A 25682-nucleotide genomic window follows, 5' to 3' on the forward strand; every position below is an offset into this window, starting at 1 on the left:
TAAATATAGAATATTATTACATACTATGGCCGCGTCCGTTTTGACATATCTCAGCGAATTGTCGATTGTTGATTTGCTGAATTAAAGAACATAATTATGGCCACAAAAGGATTGTTTGCCGTAAATTTCGAAGTTTTTGGATTAGTTCAAGGTGTGTATTTCAGGTATTTATCATAACCACTATTGCATCTCTGCTATTTCTAAAATTGATTTGAACGTTGTTTATTTTTGTGTTTGTACAATTGTTATTGTAATAAAACTGATGTCCAGCAGCTAAATACTCATTAGATTTTGTTATGACATCGCTGAACATGATAGAAATGGTTATCGCGATGATGATGATGATCCAGTTGTTTGTTGATATTGGTTGAATCGCATTTATAACGAAGACTAGATGTGCAGCAGAGAAATGTCGTTGATGTAACATTTGCACCTATAGCGACATTCTCATTTAGTTTTATCGCTATCGCAGCAAAGTTGGACGTAAGATGAAGCGTGACGGTCAAGAACACTGCCAATAGCACTCGCAAATTAATCTGTCGGAACTTAACTCCTCTCTGACTTTTTATGTCTTTAGTACATTTCCGTAACCAATAATAACAGCTTTTTAACTGATCAGAACTTAACTGCATTTTGATCCAACATTCCCCCATTGCTTATGAGCTAGTATTCAAATTGTGATTTAATAATTGATTATAAACAAAACACTTTCTCTCTACTAAAAATCGTTTCATACAATGACCTGTAAACAAATCAATTATTTATTTATATTTTCAGGAAATATACTGTGCAGCGGGCAAAAGGCTTGGGGTTAAGAGGATGGTGCATGAATACTCGTAACCGAACAGTACAAGGACAATTGGAAGGTCCAGAAACGAAAATAAACGAGATGTAAGTGGTTGTATTAAATTTTGCAATCAATGAATTTAAATAATCCTCTTTATTAGGAAAGTTTGGTTAGAAACTAAAGGTAGCCCTAGTTCGCGGATCGATAAGGCGGTTTTTAGTGAAATGAAATCGATAGAAAAATATTCATTTTCCGATTTTGAAGTTAGACATTAATTGGTTTATACGCTGCCTAAACAAGTTTGATTTTGTAATTAGATTAGCATTACTTTAATATAAAGAAGACAATTAATTATTAAATATTTATTTATTTATTTATTTATTTATTATTATTATTATTAACTATATAAAGTGCATTTAAACGGGAAATGAAAATAATTTATGATGACGACGTTAATAAAAACTTGTTCTTCTTCAGCTTTACACTGGTTATTATTATATTTTAAACTATTAAGTAATATGAGGAGGATTAATTGCATGTAAAAATACTATGAAAGAGTGAAGTCATTAAACTCTGAAAATATAGAATATTGATGATTATTCACATTTAGCTAAAGTTTTGGCAGCTTTGAAAGTATTATGCATCAACATAGCAACAGTCATTGGGCCGACGCCACCCGGCACGGGAGTTATCCAACCGGCTACTTGGCGTACCTCTGTGGATGTAAAAAGAAAGTGTAATTTTTACTTGCATAAAGCATAAGTCGTTCACTTACCTTCAAAGTCTACATCGCCCACTAGTTTAGTTTTGCCCGTATTCGGATCTGTTATACGAGTTATTCCCACATCTATGACACAGGCTCCAGGTTTAACCATTTCCTTAGTTATAAGACCGGGTACACCCGTAGCGGTTATTATAATATCAGCCATAGAGCAGTACTTGGCCAGCTCTTTAGGCGGCGTAAAACGATGACAAATAGTTACAGTGGCGTCTAAAGCTTTTGTTTCATTGCGTCCATCCGCGTGCATTAGCATTGCAATAGGCATACCCACGTTTTTGGAACGCCCTATTACAACTGCATTCTTGCCAAATGTTTCGATATTATTGCGCCTCATCAATTCGATGACACCAAGCGGCGTGGCCGGAATCAATGAATCCATATCAAGACACATACGTCCTACGTTGTAGACACTAAAACCGTCGACATCCTTTTCGCGAGCGACAGCGTTACATACTTTACGCTCATCGATATGCTCAGGAACTGGCAGCTGCACTAAAATGCCGTCTACATTTGGATCATTATTTAATTCATCAATTACATCCAACAATTCTTTCTCGCTAATATCGGCCGGTAAACTCTTCGTGCAGCTTGTTATGCCCACCGTGGTAGCTGTTTTCATTTTATTGTTTACATATATTTGGCTTGCCGGATCTTCGCCCACCAGAATGGCTGTGAGATGGGGCGTGCGATTGCCTTTCTTAACGAATGCTTCAATATCCCTGCGTATTTCTTCACCAATTTGGGCAGCAACTGCTTTTCCATCGATAATTTCCGCCATACTACGAAAAGAAATGTGGCCTTGAGTATTAATTTCAAAGGAAACTTGAACAGATTTTTAATTTAATATTTATTTCATATTACAATTCGGATTAATAAATCTTTAAAATTTTCAAGATTTTATGCAGAGCTTGGCATTACATAGTTTGCTAAAGGTCTTACTTTTCCGTTAAAAAACGTTACGGAACATTTTTTTCAATTTTCCCTCGAATACTCCCACGCTAGTCATCAATCCAATTCTTTAATAGGACTAAGTCATTTTTTCAGTGTTCCCATTCCTGAAGTCACAATCCAAATTTCGCAACAGGTAACTTTTGTCCACTCCATGTTAACAATTAGGGCACTGTTGCTTTTTTCGGAATTTACCTTTTCGAGAGACTCTGCAGCACCTAAATTTGCAGATACTTCTCGACACAAGCAAAATAGACGGACCACCTGGTATAACGGATAAAAATTTATCCTAATCTCTTATAATACTATCTACGTGACGAGAGGAGGGATCTAGATTCCTTTGTCTCTCTTTATTCTCCTTTATATTATCCTATTCGCTTATTAATCGTGCTGCTTGCCTTCGAAAATCTCGTTCATCGTTTAAGCCGATCTTCCCCTAACAAACTCTCTTTCTTCTGATCATCACAGTGCGTGCTACCATGTACCATGGAAAAGTCCATCTAAACAAGTGTAAAATCTATTCAGTCATCGCTACCAGGACCACGTCTACCACACTTTCATCATTAAACGACCCTTCAGTTCGTTCACGACATATTGGCGGCGCATTAAATTTTTTGCACAGCACGACCTTGCGAATGATTCATGCAAAAAAATTTTATTCATTGTTATTGTTTATACATACGGGACATCCCCTAAACAACAGGCTAAACCCATATACACGCATGCATATGTATTAACCTGACCACTACTACTACTACTACAGATAGACATGAAGGTAACAGTCAATCCGTGAAACACAATCTTAAAGGTTTTATTTGTATAAATAATAATAAATTTAATTGACACTGTGGTTTTTTTTACATCTTTACTCTTCTTCTTCTTGCTCGTCTTTTTGCTTACTTCTTTAGTTAACAGCGAAATCTGTTAACAGAAATTGGTCGGTTTAGCAGAAAATGTCCAGAAATGGCCAGTTCAGATATGATATCAAAGAAAGTTTCTCTTCTTTTTCTTTCACTTGCATGACAAATTTTTGTTATATTGATGTATCAAAATATTATTACAATTATTAAATTTTTTTTTTTTATTATTATAATTTTAAATTAAGTTAAACAATGATGTAATAACTTTAACGATTTAAAAAACATAGAGAAAGAATGGGATTTTAATTATTATTATTTTAATGCCCTATATATATATATAGATACATTGCCTGACATTGCCTGTAGCGAATTCGCTTGAAAATAAGAAAGCCTTAGCCGATCAGAAAGACGAAGAAACGGACACTTACTCCGTGCAAGCGGACGTGTGGATGTTCCAGTAAGGCAACCAGCGCTGCTGGTAATTTCCTTAAATTGGATAGTTGAAAAATATAATAACAATTTAATTCCAGGCACACCTGCTTAACGGAAGTCTTACCCTCGCCTATTTTAAATGAGAACGGCCTTCCATATCAAAAGAGAAGGGAATCGAAACATGCTGTCCTTTCACCAATCGCAATCACGAACTTTATAAATTAGTAATTTACTTTCAATATTGTTTTTTCTTTTTTTTTTTTTTGTAATGCATTAGAAAAGTAATTGTGCGTAAAGAAGAAGATAAATTGGTTTTAAGCAAACTTAAGGAATAACTTAATTTGAATATTGATAAAAATTGATATTAGAGTAAAAGCAGTCGAGCGCACGAGCATTATGTCCACTGTCGGATTTACTTATATAAAGGTTATCATTTATCGTCCTCCGTCTACGCATTCATTATAAAATTGTTTAATATACTCTTGTTTATTCTCGGCCCTCTTCCATGTTCAATTTCTGTTGAATAATTCATGAGGAAAACCGCAGGTGTTGCAGTCAGGAAAGATGAGCAATACATTTACATATACAATAAAGAATTTCCTTCCCTTTCTCTCACTTAACACTACTGCACTGCCCGCTGGAGTAACGGAAAGAAAGCTTGTCAATAAAATTCAGCGAAATTAAGTCTGACGCCTCTGTGTCTGTGTCTTACGTAAATGGCAACAAGTAATTGGTAAGCAAAAGGTAAATGTAAATCCCCAGCAATATATATGTAAAAGCTTATATACATCTCTACGATAATCTAATTGTGAATACAAAACAACTATTGATATGACTATTTTAGTGAACATTGAAATTTTTCTTTTACTAAAATTTGAATCCAATTGAAATGTTCAGTATACCACATACACTAAATGTACATTAAATGATTTTCGAGAAATTCTTTGTTTTGCTGGTGGCACTACATTTATGCCTATATGAATATATATAAATATATATATATATATACATGAAAATAATTATCACAAAAGACAAAGCCACAATCGAGTATTTAGGAAGGTAATCCTCAATCCTAATTTTTCGTATCCAGTCCGGGCGAATATGCGTAAGAGGCAGAAAGAGGAAAGACACACTACCGCATTATGTGTAACTTTAAGTAATAAACTGCCGTTGCTATCCCGCAGCATACACATTATAGAAATATCTGAACGTCTATATAGAGAGAAATAGTTGAAAATTTTTGGATTTTGGGGTTGATTTTTTCTCATTTTGAAATAACTGTGGACTAATTTTTGGTAATGTTGAGGATTCAATTTTTATGCTACAAGTTTTTTTTCATAGAAGAGGATTTGCAACGTATTGAAAACAACTCTGCGACGAATATTTAGTGGAGGGAAAAATAAATTTTTGCATAATTTTCGAAAAAATAAAACCAAATGAAAAAGGATGCAAATGCAAGCAACACAAAAATACATATATATTATTATATATATTATTCTTAACTGCTGTAAAATATATAAATCACCTTTTCTTTACTATTGCAATTTTGATTGATCAGACGCGATATTAACGGTCTTTCGCTTTCCAATTGTTGACAGATAAATTCCTTAATTTTCACATTCCATTCCTTTTTAGGTTATATTTCGTCAAAAACAACTATACTTTTTAATTTATTCTTATATTATCCTATATATCCTGTCTCATTACTCACGGCGTATCATTGTTAAGTATAACTAGGAATAGATGTGGCGGTAATATCGTATCGGTGGTCCCAATACCTTTTCCCATTCAAATTCATCTGCGGTGCATCTTGAGAATATTCTTTCCCGGCATGATTCGATGCTTGTTCAATGTCTTTGGTGGATGTGATTTCATTTTATTTCCAATAAACAGACAACCGAAGTTAATAGAACCAAAGACGAAATACATTTTATCATTAATGGAATCGATCGATAGATGCACAAAAGATATACTAATTGATAAGACCCCATACATACAATGTCGGTTGGATTTAATGTCGAGGTGGGGTACAAGAATTGATTGTTGATTTAAAATTAACAAATATTGCTTTGTTAGACAAACGGCAGATACGGTTGCATCTGTGCTTATAATCCTAGCGAAATAAACAGTGAAACCTATTCCAGCATGGTTGAAGTGAAAACATTTTGGTAGGACAGCGCTGCACCTTGCGATTCAATCAAGCAGTAACGTCATGGTGGACTTACTTGTGTCAGTTCCAAATGTTGATATAAATCTCATTCAAGTCATTTGGAATTAGCTGCAAAACTTATAGACTTGGGTGCACGCCCCGAATTCCCTTAAATCTCATCAATCACCACAATCACTTGCAAGTTGTAGCTAATGAAGAGCTCGAGGATTCTGCAATATTTCTGGCTCACTTCTCCAATGTAATGAAATGCAATGACCCTTACCTAACATAATAACATAATAGTGCGTTAATATTGTAAATAAGTATTTTATTTCAATAGTATTGATTTTTGCTTTTCATGCTGAGAATAATTAATTAAGCAAATGTTTAAACACATACAGGCGTAAGAAGCCAACACCTTAACTAAATTTCACAAATTCACTTATCTTTATGAAGAAGTTCTTATGATATCTAGAAGAGTTTTATCTAATTGGTCTAAAGCTAAACTGAAGAGCTGTAAATCGATATCATCGAGATGACGTTTAAGCCAATTGAGGACGCCTTCAGCACTTTTGAAAAAATCATATTCAATATCTAATATCCGGGCTAGTATCTTCCATTTATCCCCTTTGTTCATAATTAAAGATAATTTTTGAAAAGTGTTTACATTATTAAGCGCTATCTTTAAAGTGCATTTATCGAGAGATTCCTCGATTTTAATTTCATTTGTTTGTAGTAGCATAGGCTCGTCGTCATTCTCATCGTCGTCATCATCGGTTGATGATGATGTTGCTTCTTCTTCTTTGATAACAAGTTTCCGATCGTATTCTTCCTCTCTATCGTTGACCGTTTCTTTGATTGCGTTAGCTATAACGCTACCAGATATAAGATCACTCATCTCGTCGTCTGTATAATGATTTTGAAGTACATTCAAAATCTCCTGCCCCGATTTACTACCAATAGACAACTCCTTGGCCAAATCGTAGGGTGTGTAACCGGCTGCATTCTGTGCTTTCAATATTGATACTTTATTTTGCGTTTCTAATATAATTTCCACTAACGGTAAATGCTGCTGTTGAACAACCATATGCAAAGCATTACCGCCATCCTTATTATTAGCAACGGCGGCTATCGTTCTATCATGCCTAAGCATTTTAATTGCCATCTCGTAATTATTATCACGTATGGCCAGATGTAGAGGAGTGAAACCGTCATCGTTTAAAATGTTCAATTGTAAAATGATATTGGCATTGATGAAACTTTCCAGACATTTTGAGTATTTTTCACGCACAGCTATATGTATCGATGTATTGCCTTGATTATCTTGTAAATTTGCCCGGCAACCTAAAGTTATCAAAGGTCGTATATACTGAGCCCGGTTATATAGACAGGCATAATGTAATGCTGTTTGTCCATTGCTATTTAATAATGTGTTCAATAAGTTTTGGATATTGAAATACGTTAAAATATGGCATAATTGCATGGCCGATTTGTTATTATCGGCAAGGACAACTTCATGCATTATGGAATCACCGTTATCGCTATTATCCAAATGTTCATTGAAAATTTTTGTTATTTGCTCGGCTGCGGAATGCTTAACGGTCTCATTGGCAATAGGTTTCTCATTACGTACATCGACATATATTTTTGATATACGTTGCAAATAGGGTGACAAAGTGCCTGTTGTTGGTTGATTAATGTCAGGCGCGTGTGAATAGTTGTCCATTGTCTTCTTTTCTATCAATTTTTTTTTGTAATGCATAATTTTTGATCGTTCGCCATCGCCACCGCCAACGCCATCCTTTTCCAAGCGGCCACAGCCATCAAGGGTCTGAATCAAATCATTCAAATTCATATCATCCGAATAACTTGAAAGTTTCTTCTTTAAATCGTTGTCTTGCAAAAGACGTTCAAGCTCTTCCATCATCTCAGCTGATGTCAAAATTTTCGATTGCTCATGTACGGTCTTGGGTAAATCACCTGAACTAATATTGCTATTACTTCGGCTTGAAGTTGTTGAACAAGTGCGTTTACGTTTCCTTGATATTACAGCCTCGCGGGGCTTGTAACGAAACGTTACCGGAGGAAAACTGCGTTCATCGTCCGATGGTCGCACAAGTTCAATGAAAACCTCTACAAAACGATCGATATCGCGATCTTTGTAAGGCGGCGTTTTGCAAACAATCGCGTATTGATGATGCACATCGGATTCGCGAAATTGAGCGAACGCCTCCCAAATTTCACCGTCCTCATCGTTCATTTCATAAAAACGAACTTTTATATTTTTTTTGCTAACCTTCTCTACCAATAATATAAGATCCTCATTACCAAGTACGCTGCCTGTGCAGATACTTAAACGTGTAATACGCAAATCTCCGGTCTGAGCCGATTTACGATTGTTGATAAGACGCGAATAAACGGGGGCAGCAATTGGCACATACGTACCATTCTCTTCCACCCGGAACGCTTCATAGCAAAGTCGCACCTAATGTCCATGAAGGTATTTATTAAAAGTAATCATTCTCGATTATTCTCCGCTTTCTTGCTTACCTGATTTAAATTCATATCTTTAGCCTCCTTTTCAGTTTGTTTATGAATTTCTTGTTCCTCCTTTGTAGTTAATTCGCGACCGCCTAACTCAAATATTAAACGTCGTCGTTTCTTTTTTAACAATTCACCCATAATGAATTTCTTAGCGGTATGAATGATTCCCATGTTAGCAAATTTCGCATAATAACCAAGTTCACCAACTTTTACATCGTGCGGATCACAGACGTCGTCGTCGTCTTTGCGTATGACAAGCTGATGCGAATGTGGACTCTCTAAATTTGCTTGGAACAAACTGCAACGAATTATTGCTGGACCTTTATAATCAACTAAACGCACTTCCGGAAATGTCTTTGGATTCCTTTGCGAGTTAGCTCCATTCAACGAGCCATGCGTTCCATGCATTTCGGATATATATCGAAATCGGAATTTTTCCATTGGCTCTTCAGTAATTTCCAATCGGGCTTCATATTTCATTTTTTCATTAAAGTCGCCGCCACGATTTCCCGTATGCGACATTTGCGCAAATTGGGATTGTGTATTGTATGGCTGAGTAAAAGCCATCGGCTGCTGTTGTTCATATTGGGACATTGACTGAGACGACATTACATTAAGTGTGGAAAATTCAGCTGGTAAAGCGGATGCAGGCGATTGTGCTGGTGAATAACCCGAAGCAGGAGAATTCCATGGACCTGTTGAATATCCGCTTGTGCTTGTATTTGAGGATTCACTTCTATATGGTACTCTCTCCATTGTGTCCATATCAACAATGTCCTTTTCACCATAATATTCGTTTATCATGTTTGACGTTTCAAAAAAAAAAAATAGAAATAAAAAAAATGCTCTGTATATATGCTTTATTCCTTTTCTTTTTCCACCACTTTTTACAGTAGTAAAATCTCGCCAAAACGATTGTAAAATTTTCTCTATATATGTGTATATATATAGCACTGCGTAATTAACTCTTTTTACTCTCTTCTTCTTCCAGTCATCAGGCATCAAACATTGTAGTGTTGATATTTCCTTCCAAGTTTGATTATCGTGTGAATGTTGGCTTCGCGTTGTTGATATTGAAGTAGGTATTTCCCCGTACTGCTTGTAATATATGTAATTAACACGTTTTCAAATATGACTGACTTTAATTAGAGAGTGAGTCAGCGATTTCTTTTTATTTTTATTTTTCCTTCTTTTTATCCACCTTAACACAATTTAGTTTTCTTTTTATGTAAATTTAAATAATCTCTTTGCGGAGAGGAAAAAAAAAGAAGAAAATATAACCTTAAAAATGAAATGATATACAAGCGTTATATATATTGTTCGGTTAGATCACGTTTAGCGCAGCAATGAGAATGATTGATGAGAGAGGCAAAAATCTCTACACAAGCGTTTGTGTAAAGAACATTTTTGAAAACTTTTAATGCAAACAGGTTATGATAACTGGGAACCCCAAGAAAAGCTCTTAAAAAGCTTCACGTATACACCACAACACTATTTTACACGGCTGATATATTGCGCAGACATTGCAACTATAGCAATTACAAACAAAAAAAAAAAAAAGGAAAAAAAAGACACGTAAACTTTTAGCAAAATACAAAGTGGAATACGATAGCTAGTCCATCTGTCACGCAATATGTACATTGCGTTACTGTTATAGAAAATAAATCTGTTAAAAATCAAAATCCATTCTTATATAATGCATGGTGTAGAAAGACCATATTATGTGCGAATGAATATTAATCTAAATATCTTCTTTTAATTGCACTTACACATAGACAATGTATTGTTGACATGTTACTTAGAAAATTATTCAGCATTTGCGTGTAGTGGGATAGATAACAAATAATTAACTATATGCAATAAAGTCGGGGAGAGGGCAAGGTTTTAACATAGGTAAACACTATTATAAATCCATCATAGCTACAGCAGACGATGCACAAGGATTTATAGACATAATTAGGAAGAAAAAACATATTTTCCAGCCCAGAGAGAGAGATTGCTTATTAAACGATATTTAATTGCCCGATATTTGCGAAATAAAAACCTTCTTCTTCTTCTTCTGCGAATTGCAAATAAACAACAATTGATTTGCTGAGTCGAGTAAAAAAAATTCAAAGTGAACATGAAGGTCTTTGTTTGAACCTTAATAAGGTTAGCGATTAGCCTGTTTGTTTATTACCATGTGGCAATTGAGAATAGATTGTACTTACATTCTCCTTTTTATCTATATACAGTTTTTTGACAGTCATCGAAACAAACAAAAGTTTATGTATATAATTTCCAAAGTTAACTCAGGAAAATTTGAACAATTTCGAAAGGTGTAGCTTTAGTGAAGTGTTAAGTTTCAGTTGATTGCTATGAAACGGATCGAATCCCTTTCCATTTTGTTCTAAAACGAATAAACACTGAAATTACGACTTCAACAGACATGTTGTTGAATTCTTTGTTTGTGCTGTTGGTCTACTAAAATTTACAAAAACATATACATTTTTACCAAAGAGCAATTTAAATTACGGCCGAAGTAAAAAAGTTTTTCATCTTTCTACCTCACCTCGTTTCGTTCAAGTCACTCGTTAAATAACTTTGGTTAGGTAAATTTGCTTACGTCTTCATTGCAACTCTGTCTGTTTTCTTTTTTCTCTTTTTTGCAATTGTATACATCATGCGTTTATTTTTGATAAAAAAAAAAAAAAAAAGTTTGTATTAAAAAAATGAAAAACACACATGTTTATATGCTTTCACGAACAGCTACAATATTCTAATCTTTCACCATTTCCAAGGAATAATATTTCTGCAAACAAACCTGTGCGTGCTGTTGCAACAAAACCGAATATTGATATCGACAGGTGTTTTAAAAGCAATATAATTTACTGCACGTTTACGAAAAATTGTTTTAATTAAGCAAAGCATAATTGCGAGTTTGTTTTTTCAATATATTTCTGCCAAATTAATTTTACACTGCGGACATTTCACTTTATCCATATCTGGATATGAAGTGTACGTAAATGCAGAAAAAAGTTGTCAATCATAGAGTTAGAATTCAATCAGAGTTATTTATGTGAGATAAATTATCTTTTTCAGTAATTTAAAGAATTTCCGATTTTTTGCAAACTTCGTTATTAATAATTACCTTGTATGTTTAAAAAAAAAAAAAAAGGAAAAAAAAGGATTGTTTCACTTATATTGTAAACTAAACTTTCACTAAACTTCACCGCGATAAAAAGACGTTCAAATTGAAAAACACGATCGCATGGATATGCATACTACAGTCTAAACTTTTCAATAAATAGAAGCGAAACACATGGAAATTGGTATGTAAAAGTAAAGGTGTTTACTCAATTTGTTTTTTTTTTGGATATATTTAGGTGAGTTGATTAGGCCTATATACTACTACTACTTCTTCGCACTTCATGCATCAATAATTTAGTTAAACTATTAATTAAGGAAAATCATTATCAATATTTACTGGAAGGTGAGTTTTTTTTGTTTCTTAAGGAATTTATTTGATCGACTTTTCTTATCGAAATCAAAGCAGAATTTATAGTTAAAGAGAAGAGGAGAGGATAAAAGAGGAAACGCTTAATATACGAATACACTGTAAAATTTAATGAATGATTTTAATCTGCCATTGGACACGTGCACAAGTTTAATTTGACAGTGAACCCTCGTGAATAGAGAGGCGAAATAAAATTTCAACTTAAAAGGAAAAGGTCATAATTTCGTAAAAATTTATTATCAAATAACGATTTGTTTTTATTCTAAAATTTTTATACACTATGAGCCATACGTACTGATAACGAAGATTAATCATATTATTGTTATTATTTATTTACTTTTTTTTTCTTTTTCGGAAAAAACATTCTATCACAGAAGCAAAAACTTATAGTCGAGAGACTAAGGGATTAGGTTCTGCAGGCATTTCAGATTGACTTAGGGAGATTATATTGACGTCATTTTGGGACTGCAGTCGTTATTTTGATGACTGTGTAGATTTAGTAACAAACAAAGATAAGGTAACAACAACATTATTAACATATATTTAAATAATAAAAATTTTACTGGGTCATCGGGGTCGTAGCTCATTATGGATTCAAAATTTTTGTAAAAAGGAAGCAAAAGATGGTAAATACACTTTATACACTTTTTTTTGTCTGTTGAAGACGAACTCTATCTTAGAAAAAAAAATTACTTTGACAAATAGCTCCGGATGACATCTACATATACTTGCATTCGCTTATTAGACCATTTCGTTTTTACATTTTAAAGCTTAATATGTACGAATGTATGCGACACGCAAAAGTGCTCGAGCGACTTGAAAATCGATCCTGCACCATTTGCTGTAGAAGGGTATATTTAGTTTGTGTGGATGTGCTCAACATCCGCAAAGAATTGAAATAGACGCACCTATTATCATACCAAATCAATCCAAGTTTATGCGTCCGTCAATCTGTTTACCTTGTTTTATTTACTCAACCTACATGTCGCTATTTTTGAGATATTTTGATGAAATTTTGACTACTTTTTCCATTACTCCCTAAATAAAGCCTTATTTTGAAAAGTCGTTTCATGAATAACAGTACTATCGTAATTGTGGCAATTTGGGCCGCATCTTCTCACAATGTTTGTTTGAGGGAATCTGCCAGCAGAAATTAAAACTGGAGGAAAGTGAATAGTTTAAGTGGAAATCTTGGGAACGGTTTGAAAGATCTCTACGCTTGGTCTACGTGCAAATCTAGAACTTGCTTCGGGAAATACGTATGAAAAGATCAATCGCCATAGGCCGCAGCCGTCGTAAATGATTTCGTTAACCATGATCCTTTGATTCCATTTTATATTCTAATTTTGGTTAGAGATAGGCGATGCAAATTATTAAAAAAATATTTCTTGCATAGTCGGAAAAAGCTTAAGCCATTTATTGTTCCTTCTTATTTATCGAATATATTTTCTATGTACTCTCGATCGCACGATTACAGCGCATGGTATTCGTGAATGAAAATCTGTCTTTTGATTGAATTTGAAATCCTATGGTAAATCTCAACTTTACTCTCTATTCTTTATATAAATTTGTGTGAAAATTGTTTTTAGAGGTCAATCAAACGTTAGAGATTTATCAAATTTCAGTTTTCTATCCTAATTTTTATGACTACAATACAATTCATTTGGATTACAAATATTGTGCTTCCACCTTAACTCAACATCTAAAAAAAGCAAAAAAATATTTTATTTTGATTTTTACATTTATCTCTGATTGTAATGGAAATGAAAATTAGCAATTTTAGATTTTGAAGACCTTAAGATTTTCCATTTGTTATCTCTCTTTTTTCAAATCGTTAATCGTTGGTCGTGTTTTTGTTTAGTACTTTTTTTTTTTTAAATCTTTGTTGATAAATAAAGATGCAATTAAATAAAAGTTTTTCAAGTTTTCTTAACTATAACTTTATTATTAATCATATTAATTACTTACCTTGTAACGTAACGCATTTTATTTTTTTTTTCTTATAAACTGTAATAATTTTCACGTATATTCGGTTAAAAAAACACTTTTACTTCAAAAACTTAATAAGTTATTCACTTATGGCAGATTATGGCAGACTTTCTTCTTAACTTAATTTTTAATATTTGCTTTCAAAAACTAAAACGCTTATTGACAATTATGATTAAGCGGCTAGCGGCTTTTATAGCAAATTTTTAAGTACCAATCAGCTTTGCTTTAATAAGTATTAAACCTCAAGTAGAAAATGATAAAGAGAAACATGCAAGCAAGAATGAGTAAAGTGAACGTTTTGAGTTTAGTTTATATTTATTGGTTTTATAAAGTCTTATGGTTGCATTAGCCAATCACGTATCGTGTCGTAGCGAGCACGTAACAAACAAATAATAATCATACATACTCAATAGCGCAACTCAATTGATATGAACAACGGCAATTATACAGAAAACGAAAAAAAGTTAAACTGTCAAATTTTTTTCACCAAAGCAATTTTAACTTTACATTCAGCGTTAAAAGAAATTAAGGTATTTTTATCTGGCAACAATAAATATAGTTTTTATTTTTTAACGCTACTCAGTAAACCATTTGTTGTTAATTTGCTGACTCGCAGAAGAAGAAGGATAACTTTGAAAACTTAAGACCCAAGTAGTAATGGATTTTTCTTGTGTCCTCAATAGGCTTGTATATTGCAATTTCCGCAGATCGCAGGGCTTATAATCAATGGTATACTCTGTTCCTAATACGATTCTTTTCATTCTTTTCAAAGCAGAAGATCTGTTAAAAATTACAAAACTTTTGAAATAACAAATTTCACATAAAATCTATAGCGCATTGCTTAATTCTAATAATTAAAATCCTTATGGGATTCCCTGACGAATCTCATAACAAGAAAGTACTCAAAAATAAAAATTCTTCCAAAACACACAGTGGCAGGGGTTTTTCCTTTTTTTCTGGCAAAATTAATCCAAAATACCAATAACTCCTGTAAAAATCCTCTAAGGGATGCAAAGTTGAGAAGTAGCGAATGTATTGACGATAATGCGGAATTAGCCAACATGCTTTCAAACGACGACGATGACTTTAAAAGCATTGAAATTCCCAATCGAAACTATATAAAATGTAAATAGTTTTAAACGGTCTTGTTTGTAAACAGTTGATAAAAATAAAAAAATGTTGCGTTTACCTTAGGGACTTTTAACCTGAAAATAGGAATAACGCGTTATTGTGCGCTGACGCATCGAAGCTCCGTTGGGAATGAATGAAAGTTGAACACGTGAGAAGCAGTGTAAGCGAATACAATGAAGCCGTCGATGCCGAGAAATTTTTGGACTTTTTATGAATCTATTTAGAAATTGACTAGTTATATGATCTAGATATATATAAACAGCTAACGTTAGAAGAGAATGAAGAAATATTCTTCATTGTGCCTTGCGGCCAAAGCAAGATCTCAAGAGGTGGCAAAGTCTTATTTATTATCCTGCTACGTAAGGACATGCGAGCCATGAAAATGATCGTATGGAAACGTAAAAATGTTATCGAGCAACTGGTATAATATAAACACAAGGTGGTGCGTATATATTTTGTAAATATATAAATGTATTCACTGATGTTTTGAGATGTTGTCACGAATTGGGTTATCCGGCCATCAACTGAGGCCCGCTGAAAACGAGATGGATGTAGTTGCAGCAGTGGCCAGCGTAGGTCGAAATGAGGCGGTTCCTGTGGTATCGATAAGTTGGAAAGAATAGCAGTGTCCCGCAAAGAAGCAAAATTGTGCCTGCCGGCGCATTAAAAAACAAAAACGATCATAACTTGACGAATGCGAAATAAAAACTCTTTCTTTATATACTCACGCATGCATGAACGGGATTGTTTATATTATTGCTTTGAGTAAAGTAAATTCGGTCATGAAATTATCAACTAGTTGCTTATCTAAAGTGCTTTTAGCTCTTTCGTATAAGTGCGCCATATTTTTCGGATCCCCTTGGTCACGTTCGAATTTAATATAATCAATCCACACTTGAGAATTAGTTTTACCAAAGTAATGTGTAGCATTTTCATAGCATTTCCGCCATCTGGACTTGTCTACCCGAAACTATATATATATATGTATAAATTAGAAATAAATATGTACATTTATTAGCGGTAGAATGTACTTTCAACATACCACTGACAAGGCTTTACTCTCGACGTCGGCCATTTTTCGATGCAATTCCAAACAAGGAGGCGGCATTTTACTTAATTCGTCATATTCTCTCCGAGTCCTATCCAAAGTCGACGTGGCAGAAATATATTCTAAATAATCTGCTCTGAAGGGAGCAAACTCTAAACTTAATTGCATGGCGGCATCCTTGAAAAATTTTAAAAACTTCTCGTTAGCTTCGCTAGGACGAGTTTTAAAGAAAGTAATGGCCATACGCCAAAGTGACACAGAAGATGCAGGTTCCAATTGATCCTTGGCTTTACGAAATATTTCTAAAAACTTTTTATCATTATTCTCAGTCATATACACAACCATCCACATTTCATAGTACAATAAAGTTTTCTTCAAATGTGTTGCTTCTGTTAACATTTTGGTAGCGTTTTCTACTCCTTTAGCGCCTTTTAGTAACATTTTTATGCAAGCATAGTAATGATCCTCGTTCATAAGTTTGAAGGTGTGCCCTTCTTTGAACGCAATTGCGAGGCATTTACGTTTCAAAATAGGTTGATTTGTTAGATCTTGATTTAATTTTAGCATTGCATTGATGAAATTTGAAAACATTGTGGCTGTGGGTACAGTGCGAACGCCCACTTGATAAACATGCACACATAACTCGATGCGCCGCTTTAAAGTACGTACTTGCCACATGGATTTTCCTTTAGGGAACAATTTGTCTTCTCTATCTTCGCTTGTTTGGCTTCTTTCAGCGTCACCTGTTGCAAGGATTGGCTTTTGAGGAATATTTTCTTCTATTATTATTGATGATTTCGAAGACATGGACTTTAGGTCTATCATACTAAGGCCTTGTAGTTCTCTCTGTGCCAAGGCGTCCCAAACAGACTCTTCGCGAGAGAAATTGATCATCAAATCATCGATTATTTCTTTTTGTAAGGACGCAGTTATATTAACATACTGTTCTCCTTCGCAACCTTTTAACAATTTCATAAAATAGAAAACATTGGAAATCTTTGTCTTGCTATTACGATAAACCAAGGCGGCTCTTTCCAATCCTAGTTCCTGTTCACTAGGAGCTGTTTTCGATGTTGGAGTGCAACTCATTTTTGATGCCTCCTTAAGGAGTATAATGAAGAAGGTAATATTCAATGCCTCCGAGTCGGGATGTCTTTGAAGGGCACGGAAAAATATCTCCTTAACCTTTTGTATATTACAGACGTTTTCATGGACCCAAAGGCCAGCATTGCACCATACCGTTGGTTTATCGCCGTGGTACTGCGCAAAATACGAAACTTTAAATAAAATCTCTCATGCCTTGTATTGGTAACTTACCGCCAACATTTTCTCATATATACCTGTGACTTCATGCGGTATGGATTTTTTCGAAAACATTATAAAATTATCCCACAGCCTTTCTTCATTAGGACAAAAACGTAATCCTTCTCGATAGAGTTTTATAATACGTGTAACAATAGAATGCTTCAATTCGCTCAAATTTTGTCCTTGACTTCTTTCTTTTTCTGTTATCCATTTATGTATTAACTTTTCATGGCGTATAAAATCAGCATAATCTGCCACGGATCTTTGACTCTGAAATATCTTATTCAGCAAGTTCTCACGTTTGCGTTTTGTTTCACGTATTTGATCGTCCGGACAAATTCCCAATGTTTTCATTTGCTCATATTCGGGCAAAAGCCTTTCACGGATTTCTTCAACAAATTCAGCCATTTTTCACACTTTTTATTTAATATCTTTTTTTTTGAACGTTGAGTTAAGATGGACCAATCCAGTTGGTGGCTTTTATGTCCAGTAAATAAGCAGTAGTAATTATCAGCAAAAAATGTGCATAAAACACCTAAAAGAAAATGCGGCTATGATAGGCCAACATCAATTGTATACTGCGAAGAATTCGATGGCAATAAATTTATTTATTGAATAATGACTACTTATTTTTACAGCGCTGGAAACGAGCACTGAAACTTTGAGCAATGTCATTTTAAAAACATCGCGAATGAAATAAACAACTATGGAATTTTCAGAAAAAAGATTTTTTTTTCTTTTTTTTTTAATTCAATGTGAAATAATTGAATTGAATTAAATCGTTTCCTTTTCTATTTTTTTTTACTAAAGGTATGATTGATATTATGATTAATGGATAAAGCGATTGTTTAAGTTTTTTAAAAAATTATTATTAAAAAATGCGACGTCGGCGCCGAAGTGAAGCCATAAATCGCCTCCGGAAGGAAAGCGCTGAGACACGCAGGCGTACAAACGCCACAAGTGTCGAACCAATAAAATTTTAAAAACAAGTGAAATTGTATTTTTTTTTGTAATAGGTGAAGCTATATGTGAGGTAGATCGCATTTTTCAGAAATGTGCGTGCTAAGATGCGATTAAAATTAAATATCATGTACAAGCCAATATTCTTCAACCAAATCTACAACAGAAATTTGAACGTTTACTGCAACTATCAGAGAAAAATTCTCCCGCCCCTAAACACGTAAGTTTCTTGTTCTTCATATTTCTTGGTGTAGGTTTCTTGTTCTTCTTATTTCTTTGTGCAGGTTTCTTGTTTTTGATATTTCTTGGTGTAGGTTTCTTGTATCATTAATTAGCTCACGTAATTGTGTAAGTATTTAACTTCCAGAATTTTTGTTCCCATTTTTGGTATTCCATCATAGTTTATAAACAGAACTAATTGTTATTTTGCAACCAATTCTATGTTTTCCCACAACATTAAACAAGCAAACGCACATACGTCTAAAAATGTTAATTCAGTATACAAGTTTTCAATAAACAGATATAATCGCCTGCATGGGGGGTGTAATGTATTTTTGCGAGGCTACTTAATAATTTGCTTTTCTGATCATTAACTTCGCGCCAAATCAATTTGGACAGGAAAAGAACGAACGTAATACTCTATGCTAATTTGCAAAGCCGTCGGCAAAAGTCCTCAATTTGTTCAAAATTTTCTGCTAATCAATAAAAGAAATCTATTGAAATTCTATACAAACAAACAAACAATTTGGCAATTTGACAACAAAAAGTAGCAACATCAGTAGTGAGAGTAAAGCATATAAATAAATAAATAAATAAATTCAGGTTTGTTACATTTTCAAATTTTCGTTTTATTTAATAAAGAGAATTTAGTTTCCATGGCATTAGGGATGCCAAAATAATCCCATAAATTGAATCAAAACAAACAACTGGCATCACTTCTTTTCCAACTATTTTGTTTACTTTTTTTTGCTATTTCTTTTAGCCCATTTTCCTTCATATCTGGTGTTTTAGTAATAAGAAAGAAAAAGAAACTCTGGCCACCTCACTACCATTATGAAAAAGGGCTTAACATTTCGCTCATCTGAGAAAATAACAAAAAGGAATTTGTAAATATTTGCGAGTAACACATTTGTGTTTTAAAAGTTGTTTATTTAACAAAAAAAATATACAATTATGGAGTCTTGCTCTGGTGAGCATGTGTTACCACAGCAGCAACAAACAGGCCATCCTGCGAACACAATTGGTTTTATAACTCAAACTGAAAGTTTATCAAGTTCGGAATACCAAATGCAAAAACCAACTACACATTGGAGCATTGAAGCAATGCCTTGGAAAATGCCACCGCTTACTGAACAAGAAGGAAAAGTCATGAAATTTACCGCTTCATGCGGTGAAAGCTTTAGAAGGAATACTTTGCGGACCGCTCTATTAAACCACAAACGTAAATCAGATCTAAACATGTTACCACCAATGTAAGTAAATGCGACCTTATAAAAATTGAAAGATATTTCTTCGATTTTCTTACATGATATAGGCCTGCAAAGCAATTTATATCCGAGGAAAAATTTACTGCTCATTTTAATGGCTTACACATATCCAGCGATTACATTCAACACAACGCATGCAGCAGTTCGGGCGATGCTGCTTCCATTACTTCAACAGCAGTCACTGGCAAAAATTTTACAAATCTCACCTATGCTGACTACCAGATAACAGCGAAAGAGTTGGAAGAGAAACTTCGGAATGTTAGTCGCATTACATTATGCGAGGAATTGAAAAAATTTCAGGAGCAACAAAAAAAGACTGCTTACTTGCCCGAGGCATTATTTAATCGTATTGAGAAACCGTGCACGGCTTTAGTGTTGTGGCAGCCACCGCCAATTCTGAATTTGCTTAAGGATCAAACCGCAAATAAAAATAAAAATATTCCGGAAGAGATAAAAGCAAATGATGTCGAAATTACTGACGAAGATTCAATTGAATTGGCTCCTGAAGAATCAGTTGAAATCGATGATTTTATCGATAATAATAACACATGTAATGTGGATTTTAATGTAAGGCCTGACGGTATGGACGAAGATTTGTAGTTTTAGTTATTTTTAAATATATAACATTCGAATACGAATTTTACGACATTTGAGTTTTATTCATTTACCACTTACGTAATGTGATTTTGTTACTTTTTTATAATAAATAAATCTATTCTTTCATTTTTTGTTCTTCCGAATTTAACGCATTGTCTTTTGCTCCCAGCTTTTTTTTGTTAACAAAAGCTGGATATCTTGCTATGAAAATAAACAAAAGCTGGATATCTTTCTATGAAATAAAACGAAAGCTCAGGAAAGCTCTCCCCACAACATTGTTTGTCTACATTTCTATGGAACGTCCTGCCTATAACCTATCATAACTTTACCATCCTGATAAGAATTAATTGCGTTTCGGTTTATTATTATTTATTATATTTATTCTCAATTGATAAACACAACAATTTAGTTGCGCCCCGGTTTATTCTCAATTTATATATACGCTTATTCTCTAAAGGGGCACAATCCATGCAAAACAAATGAGAACGAATATACGCTTATTCTCTCTATATATATCAAGGAATTCAACCATTGGAGAAATTAAGGCAGCATACTATAACTGCCGTACGCAATTTTTTTGCTAAAAGAGAACAAATTTAGATTAATATGTGAACGGATGCATATTTATTTTGTTAATGAAATTTAAACATTTTCTGTACATGTAGGAGACAAATTGATTGGAGGATTGTCCTTCCTTTGAATATTTAGAGAACTTTTATTCTATGCAATAAGAGAAAATGCTTTCTTTGTACATAGATTGACAACACATTTGAGGCCCGCTATGTTAAAAATAAACGCAAAGCTATGTTAAAGAAGATGAACAAGTCAATTGTAAACAAATTTCAGCTCATATGAGAGTAACTGGCTCGCTCATTTAATTACTCTCATACGAGCCGAAATTTGTGCTTTTCTGCGTCGAACGCTCTCTCTCTTTGATTCTGCAAGTTAAATTTCATTTGATTTTAACAGCCAATTAGAATTATATACTTGATAAATGTGCATAATATATGTATGTCGAGCGAATTAATCGATTTTGGGACAGTAAGATCGTATAAATAGACTTACTCAAGGACTTTTAAGCTAAATCCGAAATTAGAAGTACGGCGTCTTGAATGGAGCGCGGACGTGTGCAATGATCATAAGAAAGCTCTAAACCCTAAACCACTACTGCCAGAAGTATTTCCCGAATTAAAGGCTACCAAATTAAAATTGAATCGTGGCGGCAATATGCAATTTAAATTTGCCGGCTGTCGTCCCATTATCATAAAGGCGAAGGAAAAAGATCACAGCAGATCTGTGATATTGTCACATGAAATTTCAATAGCTAAGAGAATACTTTTCGGCCCGCTATTCAGTGAGAAACGAATAATTCCATTAAGCAGTTATTATTAACTCAGAATATGAAAACTTCAAGAAAAAGGAAAATGTTGTAACATTATGCTTACACCTTTTCCATTTATTTAAATATTCCATTAACACAAAATTTTGACTATCTGCATACTATGACTTTTTTTCTCTTTTGGATTCAACAGACTCTTATTCTCACATCTTTGGAATTATTGAGAATTATTTTCAGTTGAAGGCAAATTTTTATACGCTTACTCTCGCATGCGCGCAATTTTTATACAAATACTTGAACAGTATTAAAAATTGTAAACAAATTGGACCCTTACGAAATAAAATTCAGTTAATGCTTTTATTTTGGAGAGTAAAATGTTACTTCTGAGAGTAAAATTTACTTTTTTGTACATTTCTTATGAAAACTGCTTTTGGCTTTGCTGAGAGTAAAATTTTTTTTCTCCACTTATTATTTATAAATGTTTTTTTTTTGGAAAATTTTATTTTTTTATATATATTTTAAATACGCATTTTTTAAAAATGCCCGCATTTAATTAATAATAAAAAAAATTTTTTGTTTTTAATAATTATATAAAGCTAAATTAAATCAAATTAATAAAAAAAATAAATATATATAATAAACTGAAATTTCTTATATAAAAATGTAAACTTATTAAACTTATATTAAAAAAACTGCCATTAAAAATAATATAACCTATCAAACGTGCAGTAATATAAACGAATAAAGTTGATTATTAATACAAACTATATATGATAATTAAATTTATTGCATACGCCAATGTACATTTGTTTTGCTTGCTTATGCAGACGCAACATAATAGAAAAAATATCCCCGACCATAAATATCCCAAGTAATAATTCGCGTCTTTTTCTTTTTTTTGTATGAAATGAATAAAGGTGACCAGATTGTCTCGTTCTAAATTTGGCGCGATTTGTATATAATTATAAAATAATTTTCTTCTTCCATTTCCATAAATAAATAATTTTATTGCATTGGCAAATACATTAAAAATATATAAATATATGAAAACAAACCTGTAATCTGGTCACCTTAACTGCATGTATTGCGCGGACATGAGCAAAATAAAAGGAATATGAGTCAAAACGAACGACTGTGAAAAACGAAAAATTAAAAAAGAGTGCTTTGCATGCGGTTTGATGAGGTACGATGAAAAACAATGTTTTCAGTGATTTAATAAAAGAAACGGGGAAAAGAGAGAGAATGGGAGAGATTGAGAGAACGACCATTGTGTGATTGTTGGTATCGGTTGGCTCAGTCAGTGGAAAAGTTTATCCGCGACAAATTGAAAAAGTTTATTGCAAATTTATCCTAAAAGCATCTTTTGCCTCCAATAAAATCCAATATAAATAAATAAAAATGAGTAAAATAATCTAATAAATTTGTTTAAAGGTGCGGATGTGGTTTAGCGCAGCTCGCACAAGTTTTTTTCGTATCAAAAGAATTAACGAAGCAAAAAAAAAATTCGATATATTGTGTGGAAAACGTCATCCTAAAAGTAAAAATTTACGAAAATAATTTATAAGAAATAACTGCGTTTAAGTGTGAGGAAAGCAACAATGCTTTGATTATTGCTGGAAATGATTAAATTAGTTACAATTAAAATCCAACCAGAGATAAACAAAAAAAAAAAATGAAATGTGCCTGTTTGCAAAATAAAATAGATTCAATAGCGTAATCATAAAAAAAAAAAACAAAAAGCTTAAGACTGAAAATGAAAATCTCGTCATCGTCGTCATCATTGAGTGTTTTAAAAAAGAATGATAATATAGTGTAAGTATAGAGTATAACAAAGCACCTACTAAAAGAAAAGAATAAAAGTAATTAAAAAAAGTGAAAAAAAAATCACAATCACGAAGGGAGAAAAATATTTAAAAATGATTTTTGTCAATTGTTTTAATTAATGCATAAAGTTTTTGTAAAATCGAGTTTATAGATTATTCATTGGAAAATACTAAATAACAAAGATATACTTTACAAGTGTGCGTGACATGGAAAAGTATCAAAAACGTTTTAAATGTAAAACGAAAATCATGCCGCTAATTTCAGAAACAAAAGTCGTTAAAGTGTAGGATTTATGAACGTTCATGCATACATACGCACATATATCTACATATAAGAACATATACAAGTACATAAAGATGTATATGCATACATATGGAGTATAGTTCTTTTAGTAGTTTTAAAAGCAATAACAAAAAAAGGTATATATGCAGAAAAGAACGAATTAAATCGACGGCATGTAAACGTTAAAATAGACGGGAAAGAAAATAACTACTAACAAAATATAAATACATTCAGCCGGCCACTGTTAAAAATCGACTGAAAAACTGAGCAAACATGTTCTCAATGACCTGTGAAATAAATTCAAACATATGTATTTATACGCATATATAAGTATATAGATGGCTGTAGAATGTAAATGCTCCCATACACTTTTAAGAAGAGTGAGATAAACACCATACCATCTCTAACGATTCAACATTCCACTATTGTATTTATAAAAATACAAATTTAAAAGAATATACCATCAAACATACACGGAGATAGATTTCAGAGAAAGAGACAAAGCAACAGTGATGCCATGTATAAGGAAATTTTTCAAACTTTGCTACAATTAATTGTTAAATTAGAATTTTTTCAAGTATTTAAAGTTGTGAAAATTTAATTGCATATTAATTTTCTTAATTACAGAAAAATTATCTTGTATTCCTGAGAAAAATGAAAATGATACTGTTTTGTCTTTTTCTATGAAAATGAGTAAAGTACGACATGACTTGAAAACGAAACACTTACTTACTGTACACCAACATAAGTAGAAATAGGTATGTGTGGTTGAGTTCAATAAGTTGCAAATCTCTCTCTCTCTTATGTTAAAAAATGATTTACTCTCTCTCTCTCACTTTGGCTTAGATACATACGCAGTAGAACACATGGTTTAAAATGAGTGAACTAATCGCTGTAAACGCTGCAGCTAACGTAAAAAAAAAAAATGAAGAAAAAAGTGCCAACAAACGACAGTTTGCTGACAATATTACCGATCGCTTTAGTTAACTAGATGTAGTCGTTGTGTATAGTTCTTGTAGTTCTTCTCACCGTAAGTGAGTTTTTGACGGAAGTCAATTTTATAGTATTTCACTTATAGTGTTTTTTTGTTGCTTTAATTTTTAGTATATAGTGTCTTGCTCTCCACTTACGCGAGATTAATAAATATGCATTTGCTATTTAAGCATTGAGGGAATGAATGTACCTATATATGTTTGTGCGTGTAAAACATCATCAATAATTTATTAACTAATGAGGCAATTGAATTAAGATACTGATAAAGGAAGGCGATAAAAGTTTAAACGTCATTTTTTGTTTTCTTTTCTAAATATTTAAAAAAAATTATAACAACAAACAATGTTTAGCTTGCAATATTGCGTTAATTTAACTGATAAGAGCATTAAGATAAAATGCTAAAACAAAAATATATATACAGAATTGAAAGTGTGAAAAAACAATAAAGATTCTTATGTCTATTTAATAATTTTTAATAATTTGCAGTAATTGTGTTTAACACCTTCCCAAAATTCACGACGACGAACCACAACTTCATTAAAAAAAGTGTATTTAAAGACTAAAGAAAAATTAAAGTAAATGGCGATGGCCGAAACAAGGGAATCGCCCGGAAAGCAACAACAACAACAGCAGCAGCAGAAAAGCGGCCAAAAGCGTCAATTGGTAAGCCCTTTTTCTTGTTTAATATTGTAGTAAACAATTAAAAAAATGTACAATTAAAAGCTTTTTT

General features: G+C 33.0%; 6 protein-coding genes across 10 annotated transcripts in view; 3 read left to right on the forward strand and 3 right to left on the reverse strand.

The window, feature by feature from the left end:
• Nucleotides 1-15: 15 nt before the first annotated feature.
• Nucleotides 16-4104, forward strand: LOC119639649 (acylphosphatase-2-like). Of its 2 annotated transcripts, none has more exons than XM_038037177.1 (3): nucleotides 16-164; nucleotides 778-891; nucleotides 948-1085. In XM_038037177.1, the coding sequence occupies exons 1-3, from the start codon at nucleotides 97-99 to the stop codon at nucleotides 1060-1062; spliced, it is 297 nt and encodes a 98-aa protein (XP_037893105.1). In that variant the 5' UTR covers nucleotides 16-96; the 3' UTR covers nucleotides 1063-1085. The 2 variants fall into 2 exon arrangements, 1 of the variants encoding a protein (XP_037893105.1); XR_005247561.1 differs by lacking the exon at nucleotides 948-1085 and adding an exon at nucleotides 3718-4104 and having other exon boundaries at nucleotides 67-151.
• Nucleotides 1235-14183, reverse strand: LOC119639646 (bifunctional methylenetetrahydrofolate dehydrogenase/cyclohydrolase, mitochondrial). 2 transcript variants are annotated; one of them, XM_038037172.1, is made up of 3 exons: nucleotides 13966-14183; nucleotides 1563-2347; nucleotides 1235-1502 (listed from the first exon to the last, which is right to left on the reverse strand). In XM_038037172.1, exons 1-3 carry the CDS (start codon nucleotides 13980-13982, stop codon nucleotides 1384-1386), a joined length of 921 nt encoding a protein of 306 aa, XP_037893100.1. In that variant the 5' UTR covers nucleotides 13983-14183; the 3' UTR covers nucleotides 1235-1383. The 2 variants fall into 2 exon arrangements, with proteins under 2 accessions (XP_037893100.1, XP_037893101.1); XM_038037173.1 differs by lacking the exon at nucleotides 13966-14183 and adding an exon at nucleotides 11632-11713.
• Nucleotides 6036-9738, reverse strand: LOC119639643 (nuclear factor NF-kappa-B p110 subunit-like). The gene is made up of 2 exons (XM_038037169.1): nucleotides 8508-9738; nucleotides 6036-8442 (listed from the first exon to the last, which is right to left on the reverse strand). The coding sequence occupies exons 1-2, from the start codon at nucleotides 9501-9503 to the stop codon at nucleotides 6406-6408; spliced, it is 3033 nt and encodes a 1010-aa protein (XP_037893097.1). The 5' UTR covers nucleotides 9504-9738; the 3' UTR covers nucleotides 6036-6405.
• Nucleotides 11730-20522, forward strand: LOC119639647. Of its 3 annotated transcripts, none has more exons than XM_038037174.1 (4): nucleotides 11730-11812; nucleotides 18281-18650; nucleotides 19413-19902; nucleotides 19965-20522. In XM_038037174.1, exons 3-4 carry the CDS (start codon nucleotides 19604-19606, stop codon nucleotides 20515-20517), a joined length of 852 nt encoding a protein of 283 aa, XP_037893102.1. In that variant the 5' UTR covers nucleotides 11730-11812; nucleotides 18281-18650; nucleotides 19413-19603; the 3' UTR covers nucleotides 20518-20522. The 3 variants fall into 3 exon arrangements, with proteins under 3 accessions (XP_037893102.1, XP_037893104.1, XP_037893103.1); XM_038037176.1 differs by having other exon boundaries at nucleotides 19574-19902; XM_038037175.1 differs by lacking the exons at nucleotides 11730-11812; nucleotides 18281-18650 and adding an exon at nucleotides 19226-19252.
• Nucleotides 15537-18052, reverse strand: LOC119639644 (U3 small nucleolar RNA-associated protein 6 homolog). The gene is made up of 4 exons (XM_038037170.1): nucleotides 17483-18052; nucleotides 16160-17425; nucleotides 15846-16087; nucleotides 15537-15769 (listed from the first exon to the last, which is right to left on the reverse strand). The coding sequence occupies exons 1-3, from the start codon at nucleotides 17876-17878 to the stop codon at nucleotides 15866-15868; spliced, it is 1884 nt and encodes a 627-aa protein (XP_037893098.1). The 5' UTR covers nucleotides 17879-18052; the 3' UTR covers nucleotides 15537-15769; nucleotides 15846-15865.
• Nucleotides 20523-24790: 4268 nt separating the features above from the next.
• LOC119639176 (jmjC domain-containing histone demethylation protein 1) overlaps nucleotides 24791-25682 on the forward strand; it is a 15103-nt gene continuing 14211 nt past the window's right edge. Inside the window, exon 1 of the mRNA XM_038036437.1 lies at nucleotides 24791-25615. Within this exon, the coding sequence (XP_037892365.1) occupies nucleotides 25532-25615 (84 nt within the window). The 5' untranslated portion in view covers nucleotides 24791-25531. The remainder of the gene's footprint in view (nucleotides 25616-25682) is intronic.

This window comes from Glossina fuscipes, unplaced genomic scaffold (assembly GCF_014805625.2).
Source record: "Glossina fuscipes isolate IAEA_lab_2018 unplaced genomic scaffold, Yale_Gfus_2 112, whole genome shotgun sequence".
NCBI lineage: Eukaryota > Metazoa > Arthropoda > Insecta > Diptera > Glossinidae > Glossina > Glossina fuscipes.